The following is a 16,992-nucleotide window of genomic DNA, read 5'->3' as shown; positions in this document are numbered from 1 at the left end:
ACATCTGGTGTGGCCCCAAGGTGAAGAACAGAAGCATTTGCTTCCAGTTTCAGCTAACCACAGTTTGTCATTGTGTGCAAACCAGGAACTGTTGTTAGTTTTAACTATGTTTTGTCTGAACATGCAAACTTCAAACTGTAGTCTGTGTTCCTGGCTTGTTTGGATAAATCATAGTTAAACTAACTGCACTTCCTGGTTCAGACATAATGACAAACTGCAGTTAGTTGCAAATGAAAGCAATGCTTTTCTGCTCTCTTCCTTCCAGTCATGCCAATGAGAAAAGGGGAGGGAGGAACAGGCTTGTGCACACAATAGCCAGGGCTGGCCCTCCCATGAGGCTGGGTGAATCCCCTGCTCATGTACCAGATTGGGAAGGGCGCAGGATCATGCCTCTCCCCTGCCAGGAGGGCCCCTGCCAGTACTGCCACTGCTCTCCCACTGCAGCAAATGCCACAGCAAGAGAGGGGCAAGTAGGGCTCCTAGAAGGAGCAGCCCCACTTTGTTCCTCTAGGGAGGATCTCTCCCAAAGCAAGAGATCGGGCAGGCAGCTGGCTTCTTTCTTCAAAGGCAGTCTCCTGGGCCACCTCTCTGGAGAGGCTGCCTGCCAATTTCTCACTCTGGGAGAGCCCCCCTTCATTCTGAGGAAGAGGGAAATGACTTTTTAAAAGGGACCCGGAAGACAAACAAATATACTCTTGTGCTGAGGCTGTGCCTCTGGGGGCAGGGGGCTTGTGATAATGGAAGATGAGATAATTAGTCACATAGACAGCTGGGTATGTGGTGGCATGTAGACTGCATAGTAAATTGCCTGCCTGGTGCAAAGGTTGCAGATATAACATGCCATCTAGATAGCTTCGTAGATAGTGCTGGGATAATGCCAGTGGTCATAGTTCATGTTGGTACCAACGATGTGGGGAAATGTAGTTGTGAGGTCCTGGAAGCCAAATTCAAGTTGCTAGATAGGGGGTTGAAATCCAGGACCATCAAGGTGGCTTACTGCTGATAAAACTTCGCAGTCATTCCATGGGTTCTGTTATGGATCAGTAACTTGTTAAAGAACAGAAAGCAGAGAGAAGGAATAAATGGTAAATTCTCCCAATGGAGTGATGTAAACAGTGGGATCCCACAGGGATCTGTCTTGGGACCAGTGCTTTTCGACTCATTCATAAATGATCTGGAATTAGGAGTGAGCAGAGAGGTGGCCAGGTTTGCCAATGGCACCAATTATTTAGAGTGGATAAAACAAAAAAGGGTTGTGAAGAGCTCCGAAAGGATCTCCCCAAACTGGGTGAATAGGCATAAAAATGGCAAATGCGATTCAATGTAAGCAAGTATAGAGTGATGCATGTTGGGACAAAAAAATCCCAATTTCACATATACGCTGATGAGATCTGAGCTACCAGTGACTGACCAAGCAAAGGATCTTGAGGTTGTGGTGGACAGCTCGATGAAAATGTCGACCCAGTGTGCAGCAGCTGCTGTGAAAAGGTCAAATGCCATGCTAGGCATAGTTAGGAAAGGAAATGAGAATAAAACTGCCAATATCATACTGCCCTTATACAAATCTATGGTGCAACCACACTTGGAATACTGTGTACAGTTCTGGTCACCACACCTAAAAAAGGATATTGTTGAGTTGGAAAAAGTGCAAAAATAGGCAATGAAAATGATCAAGGGGCTGGAGCAACTTGCCTATAAGGAAAAGTTACAACATCTGGGACTGTTTAGCTTAGAGAAAATGCAAGTGAGGAGAGATATAATAGAAGTGTACAAAATTATACATGGTGTGGAGAATGTGGATAGGGAGACATTTTTCTCCCTCTCTCATAATATCAGAACACAGGGTCATCTGATGAAGCTGATTGGTGGGGTGCGGCCCTTCGTTTGTCCTTAAGAGGTCAGGCAGACAGCCTGTCCGGAGATGCGCTCAGACCTGAACGCCGCTCTTTCAGGGGTCCTTCCTTAAAGTAAGGCATTGTGAGGTGGCCCTGGAGACTGCCTTGGGGAAACCCACAAGTAGGACATGAGTGCAGTGCCCCCCACCCCATGCTCATGTTCCCCAGCAACGGTACAGGCAGACTCCAGGGCCAACTGACAATGCCTCATTTTGAGGAAGGACCCCTAAGACTGTGGCAGTCAGGTCTGGGTGGCTCTCTGGAGAGGCTGCCCACCCAGTCTCTCATTGGCATGGGATGGGGGTGGCAAGCAGGACCCACTGCTTGTGCAATGGAGCTTGAAGGCTTCCTATAGGAAGTCCCAGAACAAGTGGAAACTCTCGTTTCTGGATTGGGACAGGCCAGCAGAGCTCCCTTATGTGTTTCTGCTCATTTCCAGTTCCTCCTGGAAACGCTTACGTTTCCACTGTGTGAGCATTGTCTCTCGCTAGTTGAGCAGGATTGGTGGGCATGCAGCACCTGTTGGATACTGTCTTGGATTTAGCCATGTTATATCCAGAAATGGCCCATGTCACTACCATCTTGCACATTAATCACTATTCTTACCCTTTTCCCCCCCAACAGAGCCTTGGGAGAGGATGATATGGTTATTGACCCTTTGGAATTGCTGGGCAAAAGGACTGATTTCCAAATTAACATTTTACAATGCCTTGGAGTCAAATGGATTAAAGAAGTGGCCCAGAGAGGGATTCAGATTGGGTACTGTTTTAAAACTTCCTATAGATCATGGTCAGGTTTCTTTTGCATACAAGCTTTACCCAAGGCAGCAATATTTTTCAGATAATGTTAGGCAGGGGTGGGCAGAAGGTAGATCTGGATCTAATGTAGATATCTGAGTGATTTGCAGTAGATTGGAATGGATTCAGTCTCCCAATTGCTTAACAACAGCAGCAACAAAATCTCCCCCCTCCCACACTAAGTTATAGTGCTGAAATGAAGAAAGCTTGGCGTAACAAGGAATGGATTTTGTTTGGAAGGACTGTGAACTCCATTCAGTCCTGAGTCTCAAAACAAATTCTCAGAATTCTTTAATTTTAAATGTGTCTTTTGCACCTCCCTCAGGTTGGTGGATCTTGAGGTTCTAGTAGAAAACAAAAACAAGGCAGATCCCACAAGCCTGAAGTCTGCCCACCCCTGAGGTTGGGTATCTGAATTTCTTCAACAAATGGGGAAAAGCCTCTTCATGAGTCATGGGAGATAGGGATCCTTATAGGGAGCACCTCCATAGCAGTTTAGAAGGAACCCATTCTTGTCCATGACGAGCCTATGCTGGTCTCTTCCCTGTTCTTGCCAGTTAGAAAATGAACTGCTCCATAAATAGGAGCTGATGTTTTTCTTCGCCATGACTGCATGGGCTGCTGCAAGAACAGCATGTGCTTTGTCTCACTTCATGAAATACCGTTTTTTGCACAAAACTTCCAAACCATATGAAAAGCACTACAAAATAAATTACACAAACAATTGAAAATGAAGGGGAACTGTGCAGGAAGACAGCAGTACTCCTGTGGAGCTTCCATTCATTTCAACGGAGCCTGTTTAGGGCAATTTCCCAGTGAATTATTTATTTATTTATTATTGCATTTATATCCCGCCTTTATTCCTCTTGCAAGGAACCCAAGGAGGCTTACATTATCCTCCTCCTCTCCCTTTTATCCTCACAACAACCCTGTGAAGTGGGTTGGGCTGAGAGTCTGTGACTGGCCCAGAGTCACCCAGTGAGCTTCCATGGCCGAGTGGGGACTAGAAACCGGATCTCCCAGCTCCCAGTCCAACACTCTTGCCACTACAGCGCAGTAGAGGCTGGTGGCTCTGATGTCGGTGGGGCGGTGTTTCAATCAGAATCAGTCAGAACTCTAAAGGAGCTATCCAAGGCACGAAGCTTGTCCTGACTGCACCTTGGATAGCTTTTTTCCAGTTCTGACTGAAACACAGAGCACATTCTCCGCCCCACTGACATTGGAGCTACCATTCTCCACTGGTCCAGGGCTGTAATTCTAAGCATACTAGCCTGCAGGGGCGCTGTTATAGAAGGGCCCACCTGGGCACGGGCCATGGATCTTTTTTAAGTGGTGCCCCGGATCTTTTGAGCTGTTTCAATTGGCATTTTTTTTATGTTTTCCTATTGACTTGCATTGGAAAACAGAAATGGCCATAACTTTTTTCTAAGATAAATACATGGCATTTTGGGACCTGACAGCCCCCGTGGAGCTGACTGAATCTGCCAAATTTCAGGCAGTTCGGTCTAGTGGCTTTTGTTCTAGCCACAGGTAAAATTTGATTTTTTCCAGAAAATGTGTCAAAGCAAAGAGCTATAATTTTTTTGTTCTTCCACATAAGCACATGGAATTTGGAGATCTGGCAGCTCCCGTGGCCCCTTCATGGATCACTGCCTTGTTGTGGCGAAGGGGCTTGCGCAACTCAGTGAAGCCATAAGCTATGCCATGCAGGGCCACCCAAGACAGACAGGTCATGGCAGAGAGTTCTGACAAAATGTGGTCCACTGGAGAAGGAAATGGCAACCCACTCCAGTATTCTTGCCAAGAAAACCCCGTGGAACGTATCACAAGGCTAAAAGATATGATGCCAGAAGATGAGCCCCTCAGGTCGGAAGGTGTCCAATATACTACTGGGGAAGAGCAGAGGGTATTTCCAAGTAGTGCCAGAAAGAGTGAAGTGGCTGGGCCAAAGCTGAAAGGAGACTCAGCTGTGGATGTGTCTGGTGGTGAAAAGAAAATCCGATGCTGTAAAGAACAATATTGTTTAGCAACCTGGAATGTAAGATAAATGAATCAAGGTAAGCTGGAGATGGTCAAACATGAGATGGCAAGATTGAACATCGACATCTTGGAAATCAGCAAACTAAAATGGACAAGCATGGGCGAATTTAATTCAGGTGACCATCATATCTACTACTGTGGGCAAGAATCCCTTAGAAGAAATGGAGTAGCACTCATAGTCAACAAAAGGGTGGGAAAAGCAGTACTGGGGTACAATCTAAAAAATGATAGAATGATATATCCAACTGAATGCAGGAAGATATATCCAACTGAATGCAGATTTCCAGAGAATAGCAAGGAGTGACAAGAAGGCCTTCTTAAATGAACAATGCAAAGAAATCGAGGAAAACAATAGAATGGGAAAGACTAGAGATCTTTTCAAGAAAATTGGAGATCTCAAGGGAACGTTTTGTGCAAAGACGGGCATGATAAAAGACAAAGAAGGCAGGGACCTAAGAGAAGCAGATGAGATTAAGAAGAGGTGGAAAGAATACACAGAAGAACTATACAGGAAAGATCTTAATGTCCCTGATGGCCATGATAGTGCGGTCACTGAACTTGAGCCAGACATCCTCGAGAGTGAAGTCAAGTGGGCCTTAGGAAGCATTAGTAACAACAAAGCTAGCGGAGATGGCAGTCTTCCAGCTGAGCTATTTAAAATCCTAAAAGATGATGCTGTTAAAGTGCTGCACTCAATATGCCAACAAATTTGGAACACTCAACAGTGGCCACAAGACTGGAAAAGGTCAGTTTACATTCCAGTTCCAAAGAAGGGCAACGCCAAAGAGTGTTCAAACTACCGTACAATTGCACTCATTTCACATGCCAGCAAGGTGATGCTCAAATTCCTACAAGCTAGGCTTCAGCAGTATGTGAACGGAGAACTACCGGAAGTACAAGTTGGGTTTCGAAGAGGCAGAGGAACTAGAGATCAAATCACCAACATTCACTGGATCATGGAGAAAGCAAGAGAATTCCAGAAAAACGTCTATTTCTGCTTCATTGACTACACTAAAGCCTTTGATTGTGTGGATCACAACAACCTGTGGCAAATTCTTAAAGTGATGGGAGTACCAGACCACCTTACCTGTCTCCTGAGAAACCTGTACGAGGGTCAAGAAGCAAGAACCAGACGTGGAACAACCGACTGGTTCAAAATTGGGAAAGGAGTACGACAAGGCTGCATATTGTCGCCCTGCTTATTTAACTTCTATGCAGAGTACATCATGAGAAACGCCGGGTTGGATGAATCACAGGTCGGAATTAAGAGTGCTGGGAGAATTATCAACAACCTTCGATACGCAGACGATACCACCCTAATGGCAGAAAGCAAAGAGGATCTAAAGAGCCTCTTGTTGAGGGTGAAAGAGGAGAGTGCAAAAGCTGGTTTGAAAGTCAACATTACAAAAACGAAGATCATGGCATCTGGCCCCATCCCTTCCTGGCATATAGAAGGGGAAGAAATGGAAGCAGTGACAGATTTTACTTTCTTGGGCTCCAAGATCACCGCAGCCGGTGACTGTAGCCATGAAATTAAAAGACGCTTGCTCCTTGGGGGGAAAGCTATGGCAAACCTAGACAGCATAGTAAGAAGCAGAGACATCACCTTGCCGACAAAGGTCCGTCTAATCAAAGCTATGGTTTTCCCAGTAGTAATGTATGGCTGTGAGAGCTGGACTGTAAGGAAGGCTGAGTGCCGAAGAATTGATGCCTTCGAAATGTGGTGCTGGAGAAGACTCTTACGAGTTCCCTGGACTGCAAGGAGGTCAAATCAGTCAATCCTAAAGGAAATTAACCCTGACTGCTCATTGGAAGGAGAGTTACTGAAGCTGAAGCTCAAATATTTTGGCCACCTAATGCGAAGAGAAAACTCTCTGGAAAAGACCCTGATGCTGGGAAAGACTGAAGGCAAAAGGAGAAGGGGACGGCAGAGGATGAGATGGCTAGATAGCATCACTTATGCAATGAATATGAACTTGAGCACACTCCGGGAGAGAGCGGAGGACAGGAAGGCCTGACGTGCTATGGTCCATGGGGCCACGAAGAGTCGGACACGACTGAACAACAACAGCTCCCATGGAGCTGATTGTTTGTTGTTTATTCGTTCAGTCGCTTCCGACTCTTCGTGACTTCATGGACCAGCCCACGCCAGAGCTTCCTGTCACCCGTCGCCACCCCCAGCTCCCCCAAGGTCAAGTCCGTCACCTCCAGAATATCATCCATCCATCTTGCCCTTGGTCGGCCCCTCTTCCTTTTGCCTTCCCCTTTCCCTAGCATCAGCATCTTCTCCAGGGTATTCTGTCTTCTCATTATGTGGCCAAAGTACATCAGTTTTGCCTTTCATATTCCCTCAAGTGAGAAGTCTGGCTTGATGTTCTGGAGTATGGACTGGTTTGATCTTCTTGCAGTCCAAGGCACTCTCAGAATTTTCCTCCAGCACCACAGTTCAAAAGCATCTATCTTCCTTTGCTCAGCCTTCCTTATGGTCCAGCTCTCGCAGCCATAGGTTACTACGGGGAATACCATTGCTTTAACTATGCAGACATTTGTTGTCAGTGTGATGTCTCTGCTCTTAACTATTTTATCCAGATTTGTCATTGCTCTCCTGGAGCTGATTGAACCTGCCCATTTTCAGGCAGTTAGGTGCAGTGGCTTTTATGCTAGTCACAGGTAAAATTTGCTATTTCCAGGAGAATCTGTCAAAGCAAAGAGCTATATATTTTTTGTGCTTCCACATACATGCATGGAATTTGGGGACCTGGCAGCCCCTATGGAGCTGACTGAACCTGCCAAATTTCAGACAGTTAGGTCCAGTGGCTTTTGTGCTAGTTGTGCGTAAAGTTTCCTTTTCTCAAAGACTAAAACAAAAAGTAAAAACTGCCAAGCTACACAGGGGATTAGAAATCCTAATCAGAAGGTATTTAAGGTGACCATTAGGAGGTCACTATACCTAATCTCTGGTGCAGGTTTTTTTGAGGTACAAAAATCCTCTCTCCCCCTACTTTTTTGGCCTTACATGCCCACTGTTGGGAGCTTGCTTGCAATGAAATTTTGAAGAGAGAGAAGGAAGGGAAGAAAGAGCTTTATGTGGAATACTGGTATTTCACACAGCACCTGATTTTACTGCCCCAAAGTGGAACCTTTGGCTTCTGCAGAAGTTAGTAGCTTCAGTACAGCAAAGGATCCAATCAGCCTCTGCAAACTTGTTTCTCCCCCTCCACTTTAATTTCTCCTAAATAGCTGTGGGACTCAAATTATTTCAAAAGGAGGGTTAGGACTATGTGGCATCATGATTGAGGAACTGCTAAGGTTTTTAAACAGGTTCTATAGTTTAAAAAAAGGTAGAAAAAGCCCTCAGCCACCTCACCTCATAAAATTCATTTCAGTACATACAATCCTTACAAACCCTCCACAGCCTCCTAAATTCCTCTGAAGTACTACCTCTCTGAAAGGAGCCACTTGGCTTAGGGAATTCTCTCTACCCCCCCCCCACATTTCCAGTCTCCATTCTTCTTTTCTTCCCTCCCCTCCCCTATCCTGTTCTTTCTTTCTCTTCTTTATTCCACCCAGAGTATATCTTGAGGAATTCTTAAAGAGAATTATCTTCAGTGGGCAAGAGAAGTTCTGAACTGTATTTGACTTTATACAAACAGACAAGAGGGTTAGGTTTTCTCATTCTCACTCAAGCCTTTGAGAAAAGTGGGTTCACATGGTCACAGAGAAACAAATCTGGGGCTGTTTTGTCAGTTGCCATTATCCAGCAATAGGAAGGGCTGTAGCTCAGTGGTAGAGCACATGCTTGGCATGCAGAAGCTCCCGGGTTCAATCCCCAGCATCTCCAGGTAGGCCTAGGAAAGAATCCTGCCTGAAACCCTGGAGAGCCGCTGCTGCCAGTCAGTGTCAACAGTACTGCGCTAGATGGACCCAGGGTCTGGCTCAGTACAAGGCAGCTTCCTATGCTCCTATGAACAGAAAGCTTTAATCAAAATAGGAGATTTTGGTTTGTTTTTTAAGTGGAGGGGAGATAAATACTGCTCATTTATACAATCCTGTGAATGCCTACTCAGAAGCCCCATTATGTTTAATGAGGCTTACCTTCAGGAAAGTGTGCATAGGATTCCAGCACGAGTTAATTTTGCAGGGACGTTTGCACTTTGATGCTCTGGATGTTTACTCAGAAATAAGTCCTGAGTTGTGAGCATGGTATTGCAGGCTTAATACAGTGCCTACCCAATTCCACCTAATGAAATGACTACCGTTTCAGCTCAGTCCTATGCATGTTTTGTCATTTGTGGGTTTGGTGTTTTTTGTTTTTTTTCTTGAACACTAGCTTCAGTGGAGAGGGAAAGGCACTTAGTGCATGCTCAGAGTTTCTCCATAACTTAGCCCTCGTTTTGAAAACAGACCCATTGGCTGAATCCTGGTGAAGTCTTGGCACAAAGGAAGTTATGGGGAGGAAGATACAATGAGAGCTTGTGCATAACAAGGAGGAGGTAGAGAGCAGTTGCACAAAACAAGACATCTGTTCTTCTGAAGAGTTGCTGGAGGATGGTAGTATGAGGAGGGATGGTTACATGGAGGGGAATAGAATTGGTAGGGGGAGAATGTAAGTGCTTAGTGGTGAAAGAAAAGCATTCTGCATATGCTCAGTGGCTTCTGTTTAAGAACATAAGAGCTGTGTTGCATCAGACCAAGGTTCATCTAGTCCAGCATTCTGTTCACACAGTGGCCAATCAGATGCCCATAGGAAAGCCACAAGCAGGACATGAGTGCAATAGCACCTTCCCACCCATGTTCCCCTGACGTTGACACTGGTGAAATGTAAATAAATTCTAGTAATTCAAAATTTGCATGTATGTATATCCTTCAGAAACTTTGCAGTTTTCTTGCCTGGGAGACACCTCTAATGACCTATGCATTTTCATACAAATTTACCCAAAAACCTAGTGGGGAAGCGGTGAAGGGAAAGCAAATCACTCGCTCCCTGAAACTGGAGAACTCCCCTTCCACATGAACTGCTGCACTTATCCTTCTGAAACTTTGCTGCTTTCTTACTTAGGGACAACTCTAGGCTGTCTGTAATTTTCAGAAGAATGGTCCACAAGGAAAATAAGAAGATTAGTATGTCCTCTTTTGGAGACCTCAAAATGTCAAGGCCATCCTTGCACAAAAATCCTTGTGGCTATCATTCTGAAATTTGGAGACATGATCTCCTCTGATGGAGCAATGAATCCTGAAATGTGTATCCAGTTCTTCCAAGTAATAAAAAATTTATTGGCAGTTCCCTTTAAAAGACAATAAAAATATAAAGCCTGCACCTATTTTTCTGACATTGGGCAGGTGTAATCCCCTTCTAGGGGGCTACTATGCCTAAAATTATCATCCAGTTCTGACCAAGAGAAAAAAGTTAGTTGTTTTTTTTAAATTTCCAATGGTAGTCAACAGGAAGCATAAAGACTAATTTTTCCAAACCTTGACTCAGGTTTGGTGCTGAGCTGAAATGATCCCACTACAAATTGGCCTGAGCAGAAGTGGGATGTTTTCCAAAATGCTGAATCAGGGTCTGAGTTGAAGTGGGGTCGGGGGTCAGTGCATACTTCTTATGTATGTATGTATGTATCTTTGTAATCTATACACACACGCAAGCACACCTCATGCACATACCACACACACATACACACACAGAGATGTGCACTTAGACTTGGATATATTATAAAGGTAGATGGTAGGTAGGTAGGTAGGTAGGTAGGTAGATGCGAATTTGTGTTATGGGCCTGTGCCCTGGATCTTTTAAGAACCTAGCAATGCCCCTGCTAACCTGTAACAATGCCACTGAAAGTGTGCGACTTCTAAACAGGATTAGAACTGTATTGCAAGTCTGTTTGAGGAAATACGCATTTTTAGAAATTGTGACATCTTCAGTAGAAAAATGAGTACCAAAAAATGAAAAGAAGGAACAATTTTCTGAAATCTGAGTGTGCTTGTGGTATATCAATTATTCAGTGGGAAGTAATATCTATCCTTGAAATGTTGCTGTATATGCATGGTTGGCATATTCTTTCAAGCAGTTGATCTCTTTGGAGACTGAACTTAGTTTTAATGAGGTTGTTTCTTTTTCCATTTTTAGATACAAAGTTTATGATCTCCAACACTCATTATACACAAAACCTGCTTGGAAAAATGTGAATCCAAAGATAGAAGAACTAGTTAAATTTTCAGCCATGAAGACATCCCATGATTTTTTGAACTATCTGCAGAAAAATGCCTTAATTATTGACTTGTGGGGACTTCAAGGTATTCTTATTGTGGTAAAAGCTGTGTATGCATCTTGACAAGCTTTCTGTCTAAAAGCATAGATTGCAAATATGACAAAATAATACTGCTGTTTGGGAAAGATAACAAACACATGAAGTTGCCTTATACAAGTCAGATGATTTGTCCCTCTAGGCCAGTATTGCCAACCTGCAGTGACTCTTCAAGCTGAGGTCTTTCCCAGCCCTTCTGATATCCTTTTCAGTGGACATCCTAAGGATACAACTTGAGACACCCTTCCTGCTCTGCTACCGAACAGTGGTCCCTCCCAACAATTCTCAATAAGATGTGCTGAATGTAGATATATTATTTTACACCATTGTGATATTCTGATACAAGATTGATCCACGCCAATCACAGTTTGCAAGTAAGCTCCAGGACCCATCTTATTCCAGCCAGGGTATAGAAGCCTATCATTACACAATGGAATTCCTTCCTACCCATGTTCTCCTTCATCTTTTGAATTCCATCTCTAGGGTTACTTTCTCTGCCATCTCTAGAATGTTGCAGGAAAATGGTACCATGTTTGCCATAAATGGAATAGTCAAAAGTCAACTTTACCAGTTGAAACTGGTTCAATATTCCTTTACCTATTTGATATGTAGGTATATCGTTTCAGCCAGCTTTGTGGTCCTGAACTTTTTTAAGGTGTTAAAAGTCATGGACTTTTAACACCTTATCTTGATCCTCTGTATGACTGGACCATCTAAGCGTAACTTGCATAACTGGGTACCCTTCAATAATAATTTATATAATATAGCTAACCAAGTTAGAGTTTGAGAAATTTGAGTAATGACCCCTCTGTTGGAGTGTAAACCTCTCTAGCCCTTCCTTATACTTGGAAATGTTTAAACAGAGAACACCCAGCAGTTTGAACTTTTGTTGGTTTATTCTGCTTGTTCAGTGTGAGGCCATTACACCTACAAAGCTTTGACCTACCTTATAATTCAGGGGTGGGGAGCAATAGGCCCTAGGGCCAAATCTGGCCCTCCAGGGTTTCCCAAATGGCCACACTCCCTTTCCCCCAACCACCAATCGTTTGGTGGCTTCCTGGCTTTTGTGCAGTTTCCCCCCATTCTGAAAGGCTGACATGCCTGTCTTGAGGCTGAGTTAAGAGCTTTAAGCTACAATATGCTGGTGTTCTGGGCCTGCCCATTTTGCCTTCAGCCCCACCCACCACTGGAATTTATTATTTATTTGAAGTACTTTTATGCTACTCCTCAGCCAAAAAGGCTCTCAGAGTTGTGTACATATAATCAATTAAACAAGATGGTCCCTGTCCACAGGCTTACAATCTAAAACGTCATAACACGCAAGGAAAAAGGAATGAGGTGGGAAGAGGGAAAACATTTATTCTTTCAGCAGGGATAGTGGAATGGTCTTGCCCCTCTCATATCCCTTAGATCAGCCTGCTGGAATGGCTGCTGGTGCTGATAGTTGAGGGAGGAGCCTTCACAAGGGAGGTCTTCAGCTGTGCTGCTCTCATCTCCCTCCATACAGCTTGCTGGTGGTAAGCTCTCAGGAATGTGGCCCTGAGAGCTTCTTGGCAACTGAATTTGGCCCCGGGCTGAAAGAGGTTCCCCCACCCATTATAATGAAACGGATTTAGATGGTTATTTTGCTAAGCAATCACACCCCAGCTCCACTTCAGAGCAGCTGCTGCTCCCAGGGGATGCTGGCACTTACACCCAACTTGCTAGTTTCCCTAGGATACTGTGCATGAGCAAGCTCATAATGGCACATAATGGCCAGGAGTGGGAGGCTGACAGACATCTGAAGCAGCAGAATAAGGTATAAGGTGAGGGGGGGAAAGGGACATATTATCTGCAGGTTAGGTGGAAGAAGGGCATCTCATGTCACTCTTTTTGAGAAGATGTTTTTAATGAACCTTTTAAAAGAGTGTGGAAATATCAGCCCAACACATGCCATGTTTATTGTAACCAATTCTAAAAGTACAATTAATGGCGTCTTTATCACAGAATTGGTATAAAATTCCCATTGTCTCCTAAATATTGTGAACTTGAACAGGGATGTGAAAGCGATAATCTGGTCCTTAACTGTGCAACGTTTTTCCAATAATACAGAAGGATGTGCTGAACTGGACTCATCTCACCAAGGCATGGCCGTCACAAGCGAGGGTTCTATTATCATTGATAACCCTAAAGCTGAAGTTCTGAGCCTTGCTGGTCAGGTGAGTGCATTCCTGCCATTCTTGCATACATTGGACTAAAGGTCAAAGCCAGGCTATGAGCCAGTTCCAAATGCCTCATATGACAGGTATCTTTTTTTATACTCTGGCTGCTACTTAATACTTAAGCTGGTACAGAACGCGGCGGCTCGCCTGATTAAAGGCAGCCGCGAGCAAGATCACATCACTCCAGTGCTGAAGGAGTTGCACTGGTTACCAGCTGTTTTCCGGGCCAAATTCAAGGTGTTGGTTTTGACCTTTAAAACCCTATATGGTTCCGGCCCAGCCTATCTTAAGGAGCGCCTCCAGCCACACCAGACAGGCCGCTTAACAAGATCAGCCTTGGATGGCCTTCTCTCCGTCCCATCAGCCAGGACAGCTAGACTGGTGGGGACGAGGGAGAGGGCCTTCTCTGTGGTGGCCCCCACTCTGTGGAACTCCCTCCCTAGGGAACTCCGCCATGCCCCCTCTGTAATGAGCTTCCGCCACGCATTAAAAACGTGGTTGTTAAGGCAGGCATTTGGGGTGGGTTAGGGTATTTTTAGAAAAATGATGTTTTTACTGTGGAATTTTATTTTTAAACTGCCTTATTATATATTCTGTACATTGCCCAGAGTGGCTGGGTGACCAGCCAGATGGGTGATTAATAAATTTAATAAATAATAATATTAATACGGAGGCAGAATAAGCGAAATGGTTGGGCTATTGAACTACATCCCTGGATCTTGTAAGGTCTTAGGGGTTTGATCAGTTTCTGTCAGTACAGCCTGCTCCATTAGGTTAAATGGGACACTGCCCCACCAGGCTCAGGCCAGCTGGGCTGTTGTTGCTGCTGCTTTATTTTCATTTTTGTTCTTGGTTGGAACAAAACATTTTTGTTCCTGCCATTGCAGCTACACTCTGGTGAAGAGGGGGGAAGCATAGGCTTTGTTTTCTTTTTCTGTGGAGTTCAGGGGTGCAGACAGAGGGAAAGCTGCCTGGGGGAACTTTTTTAATTTTTTGTTGGGTGGGTGAGGTGGGGAAAAATACTTAATACTTGGGGAATGGTTGGTGAGACAGTGTGCACAGTAAACTTGCGAGGGCAGTGGGAGACAGTCTAACGTCTAAAAAAAAATGACGTGTGGGAAATGGAAGCAGGGAGAGGAAGTCCTGCCATCTGTCATATAAGCCCTTGCCTTTCATGCTGGTCTGTGTATGCATGGAGGTAAGGCTGTACTTGCTCTGTAGAAAAAGGCACTCTGCCCCAGTTTTAGTTTATTCTTGTGGAATACTAGTGGAAACTAGGGGATTTTTGCACCCCCTCTCCCTTAAATTCAGGACAGATTAAAGGAAGTACTTCTTCACACAGCACATAGCTTGTTCTAGGGTTTCAGGGTAGCTTGTAACCCACCCCCACTACCCACCCTCATTGGGTTTGGATGACATGACAAACCACCTCTGGTGAGGGCAATTATGGTAATTATGCTGTGCGCACACGTGCAGAGTGGGAAAATAAAGCTACAGTGGCTTATTATCCTTCCCCGATCATGCAAACCCAGTGCGTGTGTGTTTGTATAGGGGTGTGTGTGTGTGTAATATATACATATATGTATGTGTATATCTATAATCTATTTTTTTTAGAACACAGAAAACCAGATTGCTGAACTTTACCAAAAGCTACAAAAGCTCGAGCAAGAGACTGACCTACTCAGAGACATTAACAGAGCTCTAAGGGAAGAAAATGTACTTTTGAAGGATAAATTGAAAGCATGTGAGGCAGAAATCCATCGAAGTAAGTACCTGAGAACTTTATAAATTAAAATGCAAGTTTTTACTCCTGCTTTATATTGTACTTTGACCCTCTTAAGACCATTGATCACTCAGATTTACTTTAATACATACTGTTGGGGTTCTATTTGACAAGTTTCAGAAGGAGAGATGTTCATGTTTGATTGATTCCATTGTGTTGGCCCACCCAAAGGTTTCAGACAACTTTGCATTATTATATATGGCTATATTAAAAAAATCATTAGGGTACATTCACAATTGATAGCTCAGACTTGTTACACATATAATTCAGGATGTCCTAATTATTATAAATGACTGAAAATATACCTTTGCACACCGATTGAAACTCTGGACATGAAGTCTACAGTGCCCCAGGTAAAAGATCTGCTTATACAGTGTCAGCTATGAACTTCAACAGCATGGAGTATAGGGAGTTCAGCTTTCACACACTTTTAGTACAGATTTCAGGAGGGAGAGTTACCAGTGGGAGAAAGGATGCTGGAATCCAAGCCTTAAGAGATTGCCTCCCTTCCACCCACTCCCTGACTCAGGGGTGTTGAACATCTTTCAGCTCGAGTGCCCAATTCTATTTTGGAAAAGCTCTTGGGGGGTCGCATTCCAGTGATGAGGAAGACCAAAGGCAAAAGAGGTGGGAACAAAAATACAAAAAATACCAGCATATTTTGGGCTTACTGCCAGTTACTAAGCCCTAGGAGAGGCATTTCAACCTTTTAGAATGGGCGGGGGAGGTGGGAAGAGAGCAAAAGCTGGGAAACCACCAAAGGATTGCTGGTCAGGTGCAGGATGAAGCAGGAACCACCTGTTGATATGAGGGAACGTGGCCATCTAGGGAACTCCCGTTTGTGGAAGTACAAAAACGTTACAGGAAAAACCCACAAACAGTCATGTAACTTCAGCTGAGGACTTGAACATGCCCAGTGGCCACACAATATGTAGTGTCTGTTAATGGCCAAAAAACAGAAAGCCAGGTGGTTGTGGTGGATTGGTGTATCCTGGAAGATGGTCTGCAACGTTTTGTTTCAAGTCCTACTTGTGTACTTATAACAGCAGAAATTCAAACTATATGTCAAAAACCTGTCTGCTCATATGAATTCTTATATATTATTGTTCTAGGCAAGACCTTAAAATCTCCCACAAAAAGCCAAGCTACTAAAATAACTCCATCAGCATCAAAAGGCACGCGCCCAGTATGCAGTACTCAGATAAGCTGTGATGCTGAATTTGCTAAAGCACTCAAAGCCTTCTACCAGAATATGACTGTGATCAGAGGACAGTTCTTAAAACTAAAGCACTGCAAAGCTCCGGTATCTATCTATCTATCTATCTATCTATCTATCTATCTATCTATCTATCTATCTATCATCTATCTATCTAATTTGAAAAGGAAAGGTCGATTCTAACCTTGGTTAAAAAAAGGATTGTGCTGTTTTTCTGTGAACTATCTGCAATGAATCTGAGAAATTCTTCTTAGACTCACAACTTTTCTGAACTCTTCCATTTTATCACTAAATGCTACTGCTCTCATAATGCCCACGTATTCCACAAACCTAAGAGCCAGGAATTGAAGACTTTTAAAACTGTTTTCTGACACCTAAGTGTTGTTTTGGGATATGTACACCAATTCTAGATTGGTGTCTACCTTGTTAAAATTAGCTCAGGTTATTTAGTCTATGTTGGTCAGATGTGTTCCTTCTTGCTGAACAAGTTGCCCATCTCCTGGTGTCAGCTATTCTATCCCTTTTCTCGTATCAGAGCTACCATTTCCTTGAAGGGCATATTGTTACTAATTTTTACAATGCAGCTTCCATTGCACAAAAAAATACTATTTATTTTGGTTCCAGGATGAAGATAATGTTCAACTACTTCGACTCTTTGCTGAGAGACAATCGCACATGTTAAAGGATTTTGGAGAACAACTTGAGTCAAATATAAGTAAACTGAAAAATGACGTTGCCTTAATAGTTAAAAAGAA

The 16,992-nt window shown here is 43.8% G+C and overlaps 1 protein-coding gene across 1 annotated transcript in view; it reads left to right on the top strand.

Moving 5' to 3' along the window:
• LOC146359868 (kinesin-like protein KIF28) overlaps nt 1–16,992 on the top strand; it is a 62,597-nt gene that overhangs the window by 45,576 nt on the left and 29 nt on the right. The window contains 6 exon segments of the mRNA XM_084828303.1: nt 2,520–2,654; nt 10,860–11,026; nt 13,129–13,235; nt 14,853–15,003; nt 16,134–16,324; nt 16,862–16,992. Coding sequence (XP_084684429.1) covers nt 2,520–2,654; nt 10,860–11,026; nt 13,129–13,235; nt 14,853–15,003; nt 16,134–16,324; nt 16,862–16,992 — 882 coding nt within the window.

Source organism: Heloderma suspectum, chromosome 1 (genome assembly GCF_057233095.1).
Source record: "Heloderma suspectum isolate Gila_16-S chromosome 1, 16-S_ref, whole genome shotgun sequence".
Lineage (NCBI taxonomy): Eukaryota > Metazoa > Chordata > Lepidosauria > Squamata > Helodermatidae > Heloderma > Heloderma suspectum.
Note: the sequence above shows the minus strand (reverse complement) of the source record. Positions and strands in the feature narration are given on the sequence as shown.